Genomic DNA, 16,881 nt, shown 5'->3' on the forward strand with positions numbered 1-16,881 from the left:
GAGGTCTTTTTTCGAGTATAATTAGAATTTAGCCAGCTCCTATTTAGGTGGTGCTTCACCCTGAGAACGGGGGGAAATCATCCAATCCATCCTAACATCCGAGCTACCTACTTCATCCGCAAATCGCAGTTACATATACATATGTACTTCACCTTGATACAGACATCGTGAGGCAACTCAAAGAACAAAAGCTATCCTTCCGGGGAGTACGAGTGACGCTAGACCGCGAAAAGCGTTGCATGGCTCTGAAAGTCATACAGACATCCAACATGAGCAGATGGCTTCGATATCTGCGCTACATGTTACCCATGGGATAGAAGCAATAGCTTTCTTTGTCGAGACCGGCAATGGGATTGGGCGAGGGGCAGATAGGGTGTCCGGAGCTATACATGAAAGAGGCAGACTATTCCTTCTACCCGGACAATATTATACATTCAAACGGCAGAGGGATGAAGAACCCAACAATGACTCTCGAAATAGCAGTGTCAGAGGCATACACACAATTGCAGGGAGATTCTCAATGGTGGGGTACCGGCACTTTCAGTCACTACTCTCAGGTCTTCCTAATCAAGGTTAGACGATAACCAGTCTGGAGAGTACATCTCAGGGTCTGGAAACATGTTCCAAATCCGAGACTCGACTCGAGAGCTCGAGCCTGTCCCAAAACCCTTTTCAAGTGGTTCAGATTGACGGTTGACGTATCACCCCTGGATGAGCATTGTGACCCCGTTACCGATTCGAAGAACTACTCATTTCCCTATGTGTTCTTTACGTTTTCATACTCATGTCGTTGAGAAAATCTTTTGTTAATGTAGTGATTTCACTTCACACACTATTGAATTCCTTATTTTATATTTTCTAAGCATAATTTATTGCGCTCTAGCCTGTTCAAGTTCCCATGTGCGACAATTTCTGAAAGGCCAGTTTTAATAACAAGAATAGAAAGGACTAGAAAGCGATCATGTTAGCTTTAAGTAATTGAAATGAACCTCAACAGCCAGAAAATGACTTACTCTTGTTCGCCTCTCCATCCAACACATTTCCAGCAATCAAAAATATGAGTGGGGTCATACTTGTTCTTGACCTCCAAGAGCTTAGGGTAGTTTGACCCAAAGTAGACATCCTGCCACTCAGGCTCTAAATAATGTGCTTCGTTGAAATACGCCCCACCACCAGGACTCAACTTCTTGAGAGGATCGAGAATTTCCAAGAAAGCCTCTGCAGTACTGGTCTGAGCTTCGGGCTCCAATGGCTCTAACCACTCTCCGACATGGATGACATGCCAGAGTGTATTGCGCCATGCTGGATGTGCGGCGACATTGTTGTTACTGTCAAGGTTTGAGACGGGCGTCTCCAAGACGATCTGTGTCCCGGTGAGATTGAGGTGTTCTCTTGATGTTGCTATTCCTTGAATGACACCCTCCACCAGCTCTTCAATGGTGTCTTGGGCTTCGAAAACCGTGCGAGGAATCAGTCGGGAACCCAGGATGGAAAAGATGCCAGACGGTTCCGTGACTTTGGCATCTGCATCCGTGACAGTGAGGTAGTTGGCGTAGTTAGGGTAAGAGTCATACCCATCCTTGGAGACCGAAACGTCTGTTCTGTTTCTCAAAAATTCAACAAAGGAGGCAGTGGATGACTTGAGCTTCGAGCCATCGTCTCCATATGGGAGGACTATACTGATAGCCAGCTTCTCGGGGAAGTATTCAAGCTGGCCCGTCACCAGCTGTGCGGACCAGGCAATTTGATTCTCTGCATGTGCCGTCAAGATCTCGCGCAAAGCAGAATTCTCGGTCGCATTGCTGATAGAATCCAGGCCAGTAAAGTTTGCAGTGAAGGTATAGGTGTGAATCGGCAAAGATGGATACACCTGAACTCGATACTTGGTGAGTACTGCAAATGTACCACCGCCACCACCTCGCATAGCCCAGAAGAGCTCGGGCTCATTGCACTGGTTGATTATGTGAACCTCCCCGTCTGCAGTCACCACCTCAAACTCGACAGCGTTATCTGCCATCAGTCCGTAGGTGGTGGTGAAAGATCCGACACCTCCTCCTTGGGCAAATCCGCCTGCCAATCCGACAGATCTTTCATAACCTCCTGTGATGTCCATGCCGTGCGAGCTGAAAAAGTGGTACGCATCGGCTGCGACGACACCAGCGCCCAATTCACCAACATTTTGGCCGTTAGAAGACGGGCAGTTTTGTGCAGTGAAATTTGAGCTGAACTTCATGGTATCCAAGTTATGTGTCCAGATGGCGAGGGTGTCTGGCACTGATGACCGCCCAAAAAAGTCATGACCAGTATTCTTTATGCTGATGCGAATATTGTGCTCTTTTGCAAATCGAAGAGCCGCAGATATATGAGAAGTTTCTCGAACATCCGCGTAGTATGACGATAGTCGTGCAAGAGAACATGTGCCATATAGAAGCTCAGATGGATCGGATTCGAGCAATGCACATCCAGTCTGACCACAGGTCTCCCAATTCAGCCAGTATGTTTGTCCAAAATGAGTTCCTCGAGAAATACTATCTCCGTAGTACTCCTCCACTGCCTCGCAGGCGGACTTGTCGTAGTGAGGGGAGTTCTTGTAGCAAGGAGCCGCAATAGGGACGGTCTCGTATAAATGGCCATCAATGGTTGCATTGAACTGTTGCCACTGACGGGTTGTTGGCCAGCATTTTTGACCAGGACGACAATCGTAGCCTGGATCAGAAAAAGCAGCTGCACCCAACACCAAGGAAGCTGAGATAAAAGAAGCCAGGAATACCATTTTCAAGGCTGTTTCGCGAAGAAAAGCTGTAGATGAAGTTGATGATGACCTCTTGCCGGCTCCCTGCGCTCGCTTTATACCTCAAGATTCTCGTTTCCAAAGAAACATGGTCATAGAACTGAGTGTATTTCATCCCTGGCTGTACCTGGTATTCGCTTCGAAGCGTCATCAAGTCCACCGGCGTATTCAGCTGCCGATCTCTACACTGCGGCATTTTTTCTATATTCTGTTGGATCGAGAGTCCCGGACCCGAACAATGAGGACATTCTAGATTAGGAATTTGGTTGAGTGTCAAAGGGTTGAATTGTGGCGTTAGGCAAGGGCGCGATCATCACTTAGCACATGGTTTCCCATTTAGGCAAGTGTTTCGACGGGTAGATCCACACTAGTCCAGATTAGGAATAGACAAACGGGCCCAATCTATGCAACCCGGGGCTGACCCAAATTGCTTATTTTCTCTCATTTTATGGGCTTATTCTTGGAGTAAAAGCTTATTCTTAGGATGCACATCCTATCTGGTTCGGGAAAACACCACGTTTGACACGGGATAGCCGCAGGGCTGAGCGTAGGCAACTTCTCATTCTTCTGATAGATCTGACCGACCTAGGAAAAATGGCTTGAGACGGAACATAAAAGCGACTTGATCCCTTCCACCTACAAACTAAAACAACCAGCCTTCTTCCACTCTATTCCACTATCATCTTATTTACCCTCTACATCTATACATCCACACCAACCATGACTGTCGTCACTCCAGAGCACGTTGCGATTGCGGAGTTGATCATTTATATCCCCACAGCCATACTTACCATTTGGGTAGTATTGCGACATGGATTTCACAAGCAACTGGGGTGGATTTACCTCAGTATCTTCTGTGGTATCCGAGTTGGCGGTGCCGTCATGGAGATCCTCAGCACAAAGAACCCCGACAACGCCAACGATAAGGAGTGGGCTGTGATTCTGCAATCCGTTGGCCTTTCTCCTCTGCTTCTGTCTACATTGGGCTTACTAAAAAGAGTGTAAGCTTCACCAACTCCAACAAAAGATCCCGTGATACTAATTAGTACAGTTTCGACGAGACCTCCCAGCGTGTACCATCTGACCCGAACTCTAAGCGCAACGTGGCAATGCAGGCCTTTTCAAACGTCGGAATTGCTGGCAAACTGTTAGTAGACCAATTTCTCGGTTTTTGAAGGCGCATGACAGAGACTGATCTTTTTGTTCTCTAGCTTCGGAATTTACAACAAAAGAGCAACTGCTACCTCCCGCCGCAGCAAGATTGTTCAACTTCTCCATCTTCCTGCCCTTATCGCTTTGATCCTCTCCATCAGTGGCGGTACCGATCAAGCCTCATCCAATGTTTCAGACCATGCCAGCGGCAAGACCGAGACCCGTGCTGGAATCATCCTTTTCCTGGGTATCTATGTTGCCAGTTGCATTCTCTGGGCTGTGACTCTTCGCGACACCACGCTCATGAATACAAGCCAGAAGCGTCTTTTCTTTGCTGTTCTCTTGGCTCTGCCTTTGATTGCCGTGCGTCTGTTGTACAGTTTGATCAGTGACTTCGGTAATAACCCTCAGTTCTCTTTGATCGACGGCGATACAAAGATCCAGCTTGTGATGGCGACTATTGAGGAGTTCATTATTGTTTTGATGTACACTATCCTGGGCGTGATGACACCCAAGTCTACCGTCAACATTGTTGGACCGGGGGTTTACGCAACCGAGGATATTGAATATGGTGTTCAGCAAGGAAACGGGCGTCCGACATACGATCAATCTACACACGCCCAGTCAGCCGCCCAGGAAGCATACAATCAGCAGTATGCTCGGCGATGATTGAACTTCATGAGCAAGGAAGCATCGAGTTTTCTATCTTGATTTGTGGGGCTTAAGCGAGGAGGGTCGCGGTTGAGATTGGGCGTTGAACCAGTAATAGATTTCTTTTGTTGAATTTAATAGCGGATTTGAAATTGAACTTAATTCCTACAGCGTATCTTTTATTGCCATCAACTGTGTTTGGATCTCTCGAACGAAAACCTGCTGTCGAAATATCTTTTAAGATTTGACGAAAGTGATTTTACTCGTCATCCAACTAACAACAGTTTTCTAACCCATGCGTAAGATCTTCTGGTCTCGGAGAGTTCAAGGATATATCTAGTTATCGATTCAACTGCCATAGGCTCTGGAGAACCAAAAAGTCGTGGATATGTACATTCAAATTATCATTCGATCAGAAGAATTAGAACGTAGATAGAGATTTTCCCGCCTACTTACGAGTTCCTGTAGGGTCTATTATCACGCGACTTTACCCGATACTCACAGCGATGGCACTATCAGAGTTTTAGCTAGAGGATAATAGAATATAGGAGTCGGCCGTTGAATAGATTACTTCTTCTATTAAAGTTTAACTTTTCAACATGTATGTATTATAACTGTCTGGTAAGAAAACATGTATTGAATGTGTTATTTATGGAAGTAACTCATGACAATAACGGTATATGTATTGCCCGGTATATTAGTGAGCTGAAGACAAAAATCGTGAAATCAACTTAATACATGAATTCATAACGCAATCTAAAAAACGCCTCATCATATCACTATAAATATTCAGTGGAAGCAGACTCGCCAGGTGAGCTTTCCGGTGAGATCCAGGCCCGCGAATGCATCCCGTCCCGCAGAAGCTGTGCCATGGCCAAAGCCTGGTTTATGCCCATTGAATGACCAATTTTGTCCAAGCACTTCGTGATCCATTGTCGAATTTCAAGAGAGGCAAGTCCACAATTGGCTGCAATCAACAAAGGCCACATCAAGGTGACACCTCCTGCTCCTGATATCTCGAAACTGGGAGGTACATTCGAGGAGTCGTACCCGGACACCGTTCCGTCAGTACTGCTGTCTACACCCATTCCCATATGGAATGGAACGCTGCAACAAATTTCATCCACCAGATTGCGCGCAATGTCGCGACTTTGATTTGCTAGCATCTGGGAGTGACGAAGCGCGCTGTTTGCAGGCGATGTTTCCTCGAGCACTTTTACTGCTTCGAGGATCATCTCGTGCATCAGGATTCGGGCCGACCGGGCGTTGTTCCACATACTGCTCACGGCAAGATTGCGATAAACATGGTAACTATCACCCCACACGACGTTGGTGATGGGCTCTCCGTCTATCAGGGGTACTTTGACGGTAGTGTAACTCCATGCGGGAGGCGCCGTAAGCAGTAATGACATGAGGTCTGCATCAAGACTCAGAGTCCGGCGAATGATCTCGCTCGGTTGTGTGAGGGTTCCGTCTTTCAGTGCCGCACAGAGATCGTTGAGACGAATCACGACTAAGCCAATGTCGTCGACAATCTGGTCGTCGGGTTCTCGGTGTTGCTTTGCGTCTTCTGAGAGTTGAGTCATGATTGGAGCGCTGTATTTTTCTTGGTAAATAGTGCTGATACTCTGGATCGACATTGATTAGCATGACTATTTTGTACAAAACCCCTCGACAGCTCAGGTACGATCATGGCATGAAGGAACTCACAATTTGTGCTCGTAGATTAGTAAATAAGTCAAGACCTTCCCGTCGGGTGAGTTGTTCTAGTCCTCGGTATTCAATGATTTTAGCAGCACCTTCCATATGTTTCATCCAACGGTCTATGAAAGAATTATCACTGCAGGTCATAACCTGAGTTTTGCTTCCATTAGCAGAGTAATATATAATGGCAGAGAAATCAATAAATAACTTACTTCGAACATGCCTAATAAGACCACCGCCGCCAAAATATCATCCCTTCGGGACAAAAGAGGGTCCTTCAAAGCATAATTGGTCTGCGATAGAGCTGTGGTATACTCCTGTCGGGCTTTGAGCATCATGCGCGGAGAGAGACGAATGTTAGACAAGGCCGCTAATCCTACAGCAGTAAGTGCAGCGTTGACTGCCGAGCTCTGGTTCTCTTTCATCAGAGGCAGCAAGTAAGACATGTGGCCCCCGCAAGGACCCCCAACCATGTAGTTGGAGAATAGGTGGGCCTTGGCCTGCTCATGCACCGAATAGACCAGGCTGTTCTGTGGCGGCGGCAAAGTAGGGCTATTTCGGGAGTGCGTCCCGACGGAGGAACTGCTAGAACAACTGCTAGCGGGAAGGCTCGGTACCGTGCGCTTTTTCCGTGCAGATCGTTGCGACTTGCGAATTACATCGTCGCTTTGATCCCGGAAGCTCCAGTCCAATGGGTCTCGATACCCGGGACATTCAGCTTTGGCCCGTATGCACTGTGTGCACGACGGTATTCCTTGATCGCACTGGTGCCCGAAGTCAGTAAACGCCCATTCTCCGATATTCGGCTCAGCATGCCTTCAAACGACGAGCGCGACACCGATCACAGGCAGGACTTGGCTTGCCGCAATACACCATCTTGTCGTAATGGGCTCCAGTGGAAAGCTCTTGCAGGTTACTCAAAGAAGAAGTAGATTCGTCAGGTGTGAGAAAAGTGGTGCGCCAAGGAGATTGGAATGGGGAGAAAAGGAACTGAGATTCGGTTTGGGATAAGCATCTCGGTTTGTGGAAACCTCTACATGGTACACAATCGAAACTAGGATATGATATTGCCAGTTGATAGGGTAGACGGAGCGAAACGGGGCGTTAAGCAAGTGGCTTGAAGCTTGGTGAATACGAGTCCACCACGCTAACCAAATGCGGGCAGCAGCTCGTACATTGGGCTCAGCCTTGTTTTTTCTTGACTCTTCAATTGGGCTGAGCTCACTTCCAACGACTTTATTTTAGACTCGTAAAAGTAATAAAGTTTCGCCCGATCCCTGCCTGCATTTTAGATTGAATCCCATGAAATTCGCATATTCTGAGTTTCACTTCCTAAAAAGGAAAATGGTCTATACCGCATCACCGACAACCCTCACTCGGTGCCTATATGTCCCGAATTTCCGAACTACTCTTTCTAATCGCATGATTTACCCGGTGAAGACCAAAATTAGCAGATGGCCCCATCATCAAACGGGATCGATCTACAGAATACAGTCCGGAGATTTACAACAGAGGTGACGAATGTGTACACAGTGCCACTGAATCTCACATTTCTACACAAAAGCCTCAAAGTGATCAAATAGTTGTATTTATTGTGCTGTACCGACTGTGGTGTGCCTTTCTTCACTTATCTCCACTCATTTTCAAGTGCAGAGGTTTATTTCTAGACCCGACAACGTGGGTGCGGGAAGAAGCTTATGGTGCTTTTTACGCATTGATGTTGTCCCATATCTAGTGTCAATTTGACTGTCAAACACACTAACATTCCTACCACAAATTATGTTCCTAAAAACCAATTTCGTCTGCGGCGACATGTTGAAGTGGCCCTCCATCTCATCAGCTCACGTCAATTGAGTCCGCCATGCGATTCGAAACACCCTCTAAGAGTCTGAGTGCTTCACATCACTTTGACTCTTTGTAAGGAAAACCCCCGATTCATCCGCACCTGTCTTAGTACTTTCTAGACTTGTCGAGATGGGAGCAGTTTTGGCTTGGAGACTTAGCTTTAAAACATCGACTCGGGCCGCAAATGCGGCGCCGGACTGAGCTGAGATACCCTTATTACTAATTTATGAGGCATGTTTATTCCCACTGCTGACTTATATGAAAGATAAAACGAGTTTGCATCCTGTCTAGCATCCATTGATGTTGATCTAGGTTTGGACCTAGACTCCTGAGCCATATGGGGCTTCAGTCGTGTTCTAGTGAACATGGAGCATGAATAACATTGATATATGGTATTTGAAGTGATTGAGAACATATTTTATTACGATAATCCCTACGAATGTAATTTTTCTCATTTTCATTTCTTTGTCATTTTAAACAAGGGCGTACAATGGTAAATGCAAACAAACTTTCTACTCGTGCAATACACAGGCTTCTAGACATATACAGCGTACTCTTTCAAAAAGCGTTTATACCAAAAGACCTCTAGCGATATGGCATAAAAAATAAGGAAGGTACCATGCGAAAGAAAATTAGATTGTCTATGAACTATTATCCATCCCCTCGTCGATTATTCATTGAAAGCAACAAAAGAAAACCAAAAGGAAAAGGAAAAGAAAGCAAAAAAACAGTGCGACACAGTTTATACGACTTGTCATCATCCCAACGAGCTATAAGCTATTGATCCAATCAAGCACGACGCTTCTGCTTACCGCACTTGCTCAAACACTCCTCGACCTTGATCACAACATCACTAGGAATAGCATGTCTCACTTTATCGATGTCCTCACCAGCAATGCTCTCTCCAAACGAAGCAGAAATAACATCATCACTGAGGGAGAAGACCTCATTTGCAACCAAGCTGATTCCAAAGTCTTCTGCCGAGAGCGCCGCCGTAAAGTTAGCTGGCTCGCAATCTGGGTTCACCTGCGTGTGGAACGACCCGGCCGGAAAGACAGTCGCCATGCCGGGATGCAACTCGGTATGAACGACTCGTTGTTTGCCTTCAGCGTCAAGCACGCCTACTTCAGGTACCATCTGGGTGAGCACGCGTCCAGAGTTAAGTACGAAAACCTCTGTAGCACGAGGGTGGAGGTGGAGGTAGGCCATGCTACAGGCTATTGAGGTGACAGGTTAGCATGAGGGAACCTTGGAACACTATGTTGGTAGCATACCTGGCAGTTCTGCGGCACTAATAGACATTCCAGAGCCGACTAAAGCGGGGAATGTCTGGCGGTTGGCAAATGGGACTTTGCTGCTGGTGAAATCGAATACGAAGTTCTCATCCTTTGGGAGAAGCTTGAAACGATCGATGGCACTAAAAAATTACTCAGTATGCTTGTGTAGTCTAATCAAGTACATACAACTCACGTGTCTGCAATTTGAAGCTGAGCTGTCAGGCTGAGCTCGGGAGTTGTGCGCCTCATCATTTGCTTAGGCGCTGCCTGCACTGGAAGGGTGAGAGCAAGGGCAACAGCGGTCACAAAGCTAATGGTAGATCCTGCAAGCATTATGGCGATTTGTATGTTGAGAAAGATACTGATTGGATCAAGTAGAAGAATAGTTTCTGAGGTGCTGCTTAGTTGTGAAGAGATGATAGATGATGATGAATCAACAAGGCAGTGGATGAGAGTCCTTATATAGTTCGAATTTCATAGCTGAGATCACTCTAGGACAAGTAACTTTCCATTTGGGATTCCAAATACTCATCAGTTAGGCTGTATCGCTGAGCCTCACGCATGATCTGGTAAGCAAGTGATGAAGAAGAGATATGAATAGCGTTCAATAAACTCGAACCAGGCAGTGTTTGAAAGTGAGTATAGAAGAAAAGTCGTATAAAATTGCTTGGCTTGAGCGTATTCATAATACGACTTGCGTGTAGACTAAAATAGTCAGGTTATCAGCATACATTTTGAGTTCAGCGTATCCGCTCCGCCATCCGCTCCGAGCGTATTCCCACACCTGCATTGGACCCTGCTTATGATATTTGTCATGCTTGGGCAGTGCCCACGAAATACGGGTTAAATTTATTTAAGAGTTCCTGGATCATGCAGCTTGGAAATTATAACATTTAAACTCAGGACTAGGATATATGCTCGAATGTTCAAACATAGCCACGAAAGCCACCAGAATGAACACCACCCAAGGCTCACAACATACACCAAAGATTGGTTTATTTTTACACCGTTATAGCGAAGCAAGTTTGAGGAAATTAAATGTCAATATCCTAAATATTGGAAGCAAGCTCCAATTTTACACAGTGCATGCTTTCAGGCCACCAGGTTTCCCTCGTATCCGTTGACTGTTGAAGCGAGCCGTGAGTCTTCATCAATGTAATGACTTGCCCCAGCTCCCATTGCCCAATATCGCCAATCCACCACACACCATCTAATAACATGACAAGAACAAGCCAATGTGCAAATATATCCAGAGCTAACAAGCGGGTTGTGTTGAGAAAGAGATCCTTAGTGCTGGGCGAGTTGGGTGTCATTATAGGCTCCTTCCCATCCTCCGAGAATGACGAGTCAAGGATTGACTGAACCAGTGTGAGAAACTCGCCCGGCACTTTGTTCAAAAAAGACATAATCGTCCGTCGTAGCGCTGTTGGGGATCTCATTGAAGTAACACTGGCCATATATTCTCCAACCCAGGGCGAGACTTTTTGAATGTACTCCAACACCAATGGCTCAAATTTGGGACTACAATGCTTCTGATCGGGTCTGTCTGAGGACAAGGCTTCTGAGGCGCAAGTCTCGAGTATGAAGAATGTTTTCAAACAAGCGCCTAGCGATGAAGGAGTGCATGGAGAACCTCGCAGTGTTTTAACAGAAGCCATTGTGGACTCAATCTTTTCGCGTAAGACTTTGAGAGCTTGGGAATAAGTGGTAGCGACCAGGGGGAGGAATAAGCGCTTCGTACGTTCAGATGGACCGTCTTGTGGTGATAAGATAACTTTGTTATTTAAAACAGGGCCCGGCAACCTTGGTATATGACTTGTGGGACCGGGGGTCGTTGCATGCGAATCAGTCACGCTCTCAGCTATGCCGTTGAGTATTGCCGTCGATGCCATGTGAGCTGCGCGAGTGAATGAAATCCACTGAGAGTGCTGTGGAACCACTTCATTTGGTAATTTTTGGCCGCTCCGCTTTGCAATACTAGCCAGATAAACTCGAATCGAGTGACTGGCCGAGGCATATAACACCATCAGTGCTGCATTGGCCAGGATGTTGTCATAGCAATCTGAATAAGACATAGCAACCTGGATATGCTGAAGAGAGCTTCTGTGGTGGCGTTCCGCGAGTAGGAGTAACTCTCGGACTTTTATTATTGTGTTGTCGGTCAAAGATTGATTAGATTTGACTAGATCATGACATTTGCATGCTGCAGCCAAGGCTATCAGGGATGACATCACCGGTCTGCTTCTGAACGCGATATTTGGCATTCCCACGGACAGTGCATAGTAGTCGAGATCATCGAAAGGGATTATACGACTGGTGTGTGACAGATAGTGACTGAGGAGGTCAAGTTCTGTCGCGTCAAGAGGTGGCGGAAAGTCCGGGTTCAAGGATAATGTATCGAAGCTCATATGAAAAGTGGGGGAAGAACATTGTGAGATTGGAGAAGCGTTATATGGCGAAGAGTCCGAGTTTGAGGGGTGTTCATCCGGGCAGGCAGGTCTAGAACCCTGATATTCACATCTGTACATGCGGTTGGCACATCTGGAGCAGCACGGTCGTTGCTCGTCGCACTAGAGACATCATCAACATGTGTCGGACAAAGTTCGGCGTAAATATTCTACCTTTTTCCGCTGTTGCTTACATCTCAGACAGCCGTTTCTGGATTTGGCGTGCGTTCTCCGCAGCTTGTAGTCCGCCATTTGACCGTTTGCACCCGTGTTGTCGCAAGTGTGTATATATTAGAAGCAAATGTAGTCACGAAGGAAATCTATGCATTAATCGATGACTGCAGGGGATTGTCTTCAATCTTTTGAGTATTCTTCCATTGAGGCTTAGATGAGGCTGAGGTGCCAAGGACCTCACTTGGGGCTGACAATTTGGAATCCAAGTTCGAACCCTGGAAAGTCCATCTCAGAACACAGACACAGAACACCGATCATGACAAATATCGTGTTCGAAATTTCGTGGATAATTGTCTTCCATGTGATCATATATCGATGATACGATTTGGTATTCACACGACTGTTTATTGCCAAGTTTTGGGCGTATGAAGCGTGCCATTTTTGCCATTTATTTCCATGAATTCTCGCAAGGTTATCTCAATAAAAGCGAACCGGTTAAATTAATGCAAAAGTGCCATGTAACCCCAGCATAAACGGTGTGTTTCAGGGTCAGACTCAATCTCCCATTGTATTTAATCATGATATCCGAGGGGATTAGCTAAGTCTATGTGGCACCCATACCGGGGAGGCACATGTACACAGCTTGATACTTACTTCGCACTTCGATCGTTAGTCACGAGATTCTCTTCTCAGAAACGGCAATAAATGGCTATCCCCTTGTCCGCCCCTAGAGCACAATTAGCACGGTTACTAGCGTATACGTACTAACGCGTTATTATTGGGTAGCCGCCGTAAGGCTTCATTAATCAGAATCAATTCGACCTGTCATCCCAACATTGCCCTTTTACACATAGTGCCACATTACAACACTCTCTATAACCGGATCTTGATCGCGATGCCTGTTAACCACTTTTGCCCTTTTTCTCTTATACTGACACCAAATACAATCTTGCTGCCTATTTATTGAATCCATTGGTGATTTCTAGGCTTCGTCTGTCAGTTTAGTGGCTGTGGTGATTGAGCTGCAAAGACAAAGAGTTCTTGTTATAGCTCCTCGCGAAAAGCTAGTTGTCCAGGTAGCTCACTCTATTGCTGCTGCTTACAGGTGTATCTTTAATGCGAAACGCATTCATAATTGCTGCATCAAGGAGGAAGAAAAAATTAGAAAAACATGTACGAATCGTATTTCGATGAATCTCATAAGAAGCACGATACTGAGTTGCTATATCAACACTACCAGAAATGGCTATAGTCGTTGATAGCAATATGAATCTGTAATTGCTTCTTGATTTCATCACCAAAGGTAAACGCGAAATAGTCGCATTAGTATAGGTTACTGCTGACAGCTTTCTCACGGTGGACTCGTAGAGATATGGCGAATGAATAGTAGATAGTACGCATTGATGACTTAGTAGCCAGTAGAGCGTATATATTCAATTAATTGTCAGTAAACTTTAGTCTCGCAATCGATTGGCTAAAATAATACACTAATGATACCGTGCTAATTGTGCTTTCCGGGGACAGACGAGGGGATAGCGATACAAAGGATGATCCAATTTAATCAGAGCCAATAGATTACTACGAATGCGTATGTCTAGTGTGGGCCCCCACTTATAAAGGATACTCGGGTCAAACTTGACATGCGTTGAAAACTTTCTCTCTCCTACAGTCAATTATCTACCAGTTGTTCGGATTCAAAATGGGAAATTTCGAAATATTCGACTGGAAACTAACATTCTGCGATTTGCTGCACGGCCTCGGCCTTTTGCTTGCCACCTATTGGACTGGATGGATTGTTTACACGCGGGTGTTCCACCCACTCGCACAATTTCCAGGTCCATTCTGGGCCTCTGTGTCACGAGCTTGGATTGTGCGCTCTGTGATTCGCGGCAATCCCCACGAAACTCAAAGGTTGCTGCATGCACGATATGGTACGATATTCTCCATCCAGTTCAAGCTTGTGCTCTTTTAAGCGTTGTTAACTAGGCCACGTTGTGCGAATTGCCCCAAATGAGCTTTCGATAAGTGACCCCGAGGCCATCAAAATCATTTATGGAGTAAATTCAGGCTTTATAAAGGTCAGCGAATAAGAAGAGAAAGGGGGGGAAAGAAATGCCGTTGGCTTCAAGAACGGAAACTGACTTTTTGGTAGAGCGATTTCTATCTGGCTTTTCGCGCACCATATAGTGAGATATTTCTTCAGGAGCATGAAAATTGTTGACCAGAACTAAAATAACTTGCTCAACAGCCCGATATCCAGATCATTTTACATCAACAGATGAAAAGGTCCACGCTCAGCGGCGCCGCATCGTTAACGGCGTGTATACTATGCAGAGCATTCTTCAGTCAGAGCCCTACGTCAATAAATGCACAGAAGTTTTACTACAGCAACTTGAAGATGTTGCAGACGCCAAAGCTTCCATTGACCTGCTCGAGTGGACACGAATGTGAGCATTACTTTTAATCTCATTATTATTAATATCTAACAGTAGGGTAGGTACGCTTACGATGTTATTGGCGAGCTTTACTTCAGCAAAATGTTCGGTTTAATGAAAGCAAGAGGCGACCATCTTGGGATAATGAAGTCCACTGATACACTGATTCCGGCCATGGCCATTTCCGCTGTCATGCCATCATACCTCCGATCTTTCTTCATGCTTGTTGGGGTGTTATTTACCGAGACCCGCAAGGCCTTGTCTGCCTTGAATGACCTAGCGACTGCAGCAGACTCTGCTGTTCAGAGTCATGTTCAAGCGTCGAGTTCTGATGACAGAGTGATTCGACGTACTGATATCATATCTAAAGTATTCAACATTCATCGAGATCAAGGTGAGAAGGTTGATTTCCAGATCGATGATGTGAAGCTCGAGGCCTTCGGAGGATAGTAAGTTTGATTGATACCCGCAGCAAGAATCGAGAAAACTGAGAGCTTTTTAGTTTTGCTGGGAGTGATACAACAGCAATTCATCTGTCCACGACTTTATACTATATCTTGAAGACCCCGGGGGTCTACGCAGCCCTCAACGATGAAATTGTTCAGGCCACACAGCGTGGCGAGTTGAGCTTCCCGCATATATCGTACCACGAAGCGAGCAAACTGCGTTATTTGAGCGCGTGTATCAAGGAAGGCGCTCGCTTGCATCCTAGCGTGGCACTTACAATGCCTCGAAAAGTACCATCGGATGGTCGCAGTATTTCGGGACAGTGGATTCCCGGCGGAGTCCGTGTGGGAGTTAACCCGACTGTCGTGCAGCTCGACAAAACAGTCTTTGGAGACGATGCAGAGGAATACAACCCGGACCGATGGCTGAAGCCAGATGCCGATAAGATGAATAAATACATTCTTCAGGTAAGTTAATCTAACTAAAGCTAAGAACGTGTGTTGACCGTCTTGGTTACAGTTTGGAGCTGGTTCAAGAATGTGTATGGGAAAGAATGTACGTGCAATCACTCTGTCATAAATTCCAGGCTTTAGGTTGACCATTGATCAGATATCGCTGTGCGAACTTTATAAGGTCATCCCAGAGCTGCTTCGTTCGTACCGCCTTGAACTGTCAAGCCCAGAGAAGGATCTAGAGACCAGCGGGTTTTGGTTCTACAAGCCAGCGCCCATGCATATCCGTGTCTATCAAAAGTAGCAGAGACGACATGTTGAGGCGTCTGAGAAAACTGTATGACCACTCTGACTTGAGGGACATATTCCTCAGTCATCGTCTTGTGATTCTTAATTGTCTATCCCAATTCTATTCTTCATCCGGCGGGACCTGGGTCTACCTTTTGTATTTGAGATACCACAGGCTCAACGGAGGACATGCAGAGCAATCACCCTTTTTGAATGCACCATTTCGAAAGAGCTGTCTTACTCACTTTTTGCTGCTGTGGGCAGGAGTGACGTAGTCATTGGTTTAAACCGACATTCAGCTTACAAGCATCCGCGTGCTAGTTATCACATAATAAATGACCCTCAATGCTATACTTGGAAATAAACGCTGATTAGACTCAAAGCACCGTAGGGTATCTAAGCATTAAGTGACCACTGAGAAATTCCGCATGGTTACTGAGCAACACTGATTAGCTACTCAGCGATCATCAAACGAGCCTTGAAGTTTGAATCACTATAAATATATTCTTAATACCGTCCTTTCAGTTGTATGAACTGTCGCACAGTCTCCGCATATAGAGAATGTCTTCGGAGGCCTAATATATTTCTAGTATTACTGAAATTACGTTCAATGCCGAACCCTGCCGAATGAATTGATAGGCAATCGCGAGCGGCTTTTACTATAAGAAGGGAATTGAATATGTTAGCCCTCCACTATTCTTTAAGGACATATTTTTCGTCCGTATCACCGATTATATGGATAGTAGGACTAGCTGATAGGTAATGAGTCTAGATACTTATCAATCTTGAAAGTCTTGAGATCGATGGTATTTATAGATTGTCACATGTATTACGAGGAGTCTAGCAGGGGTATATGGACTAGTAGATACCGCGCCCTGGGGTGGGGGCGTTTATAACAGCACAGCCGTGGTACTTTCTCTCGCCTGGAGCCTGACCCCGCTACTCTTATATCCACGGGAGCCCTGTTCTCCTTTTCCTAACTCATCAAACCTTTCACTGAGCCAAGCCAGGAAGCCATAGTTGACCACAAGAATGGAAGTCAATACGGAGAACTTGGAGGGTGGTCGAGTATCCCTCAAACGAAGCAGTGCGCGCCTCCCCCCCCCCCCCCCCCCCTCTCTCTTCCTTTCCACTAACACAACGGATGCGTATATTCCCAAAGGAGTCTGAATATACTGACATCTCCTTAACGAACAGGAACGGAATTTGAAGATGATG

At 45.8% G+C, this 16,881-nt stretch overlaps 6 protein-coding genes across 6 annotated transcripts; 2 read left to right on the forward strand and 4 right to left on the reverse strand.

Annotated features, from left to right (window-relative positions):
- Positions 1-1,009: 1,009 nt before the first annotated feature.
- N7511_009926 (FAD-binding oxidoreductase) lies at positions 1,010-2,773 on the reverse strand (the record flags this gene model as incomplete). Its single annotated transcript, XM_057132303.1, has 1 exon — positions 1,010-2,773. The coding sequence occupies one exon, from the start codon at positions 2,771-2,773 to the stop codon at positions 1,010-1,012; it is 1,764 nt and encodes a 587-aa protein (XP_056980291.1).
- Positions 2,774-3,511: 738 nt separating this feature from the next.
- On the forward strand, positions 3,512-4,612 carry N7511_009927 (uncharacterized protein; the record flags this gene model as incomplete). Its single annotated transcript, XM_057132304.1, has 3 exons — positions 3,512-3,792; positions 3,843-3,938; positions 4,003-4,612. 3 exons carry the CDS (start codon positions 3,512-3,514, stop codon positions 4,610-4,612), a joined length of 987 nt encoding a protein of 328 aa, XP_056980292.1.
- A 761-nt stretch (positions 4,613-5,373) lies between these two features.
- N7511_009928 (uncharacterized protein) lies at positions 5,374-6,771 on the reverse strand (the record flags this gene model as incomplete). The annotated part of the gene is made up of 2 exons (XM_057132305.1): positions 5,374-6,222; positions 6,511-6,771. 2 exons carry the CDS (start codon positions 6,769-6,771, stop codon positions 5,374-5,376), a joined length of 1,110 nt encoding a protein of 369 aa, XP_056980293.1.
- A 2,161-nt stretch (positions 6,772-8,932) lies between these two features.
- On the reverse strand, positions 8,933-9,753 carry N7511_009929 (germin family protein; the record flags this gene model as incomplete). The annotated part of the gene is made up of 3 exons (XM_057132306.1): positions 8,933-9,360; positions 9,418-9,560; positions 9,614-9,753. 3 exons carry the CDS (start codon positions 9,751-9,753, stop codon positions 8,933-8,935), a joined length of 711 nt encoding a protein of 236 aa, XP_056980294.1.
- A 716-nt stretch (positions 9,754-10,469) lies between these two features.
- On the reverse strand, positions 10,470-11,828 carry N7511_009930 (C6 transcription factor; the record flags this gene model as incomplete). Its single annotated transcript, XM_057132307.1, has 1 exon — positions 10,470-11,828. One exon carries the CDS (start codon positions 11,826-11,828, stop codon positions 10,470-10,472), a length of 1,359 nt encoding a protein of 452 aa, XP_056980295.1.
- A 1,912-nt stretch (positions 11,829-13,740) lies between these two features.
- Positions 13,741-15,679, forward strand: N7511_009931 (cytochrome P450; the record flags this gene model as incomplete). The annotated part of the gene is made up of 8 exons (XM_057132308.1): positions 13,741-13,972; positions 14,028-14,119; positions 14,194-14,227; positions 14,290-14,488; positions 14,539-14,925; positions 14,979-15,390; positions 15,443-15,478; positions 15,533-15,679. 8 exons carry the CDS (start codon positions 13,741-13,743, stop codon positions 15,677-15,679), a joined length of 1,539 nt encoding a protein of 512 aa, XP_056980296.1.
- Between the last annotated feature and the right edge of the window lie 1,202 nt (positions 15,680-16,881).

Source organism: Penicillium nucicola (genome assembly GCF_028828085.1).
Source record: "Penicillium nucicola strain IBT 29836 chromosome Unknown utg000010l, whole genome shotgun sequence".
Lineage (NCBI taxonomy): Eukaryota > Fungi > Ascomycota > Eurotiomycetes > Eurotiales > Aspergillaceae > Penicillium > Penicillium nucicola.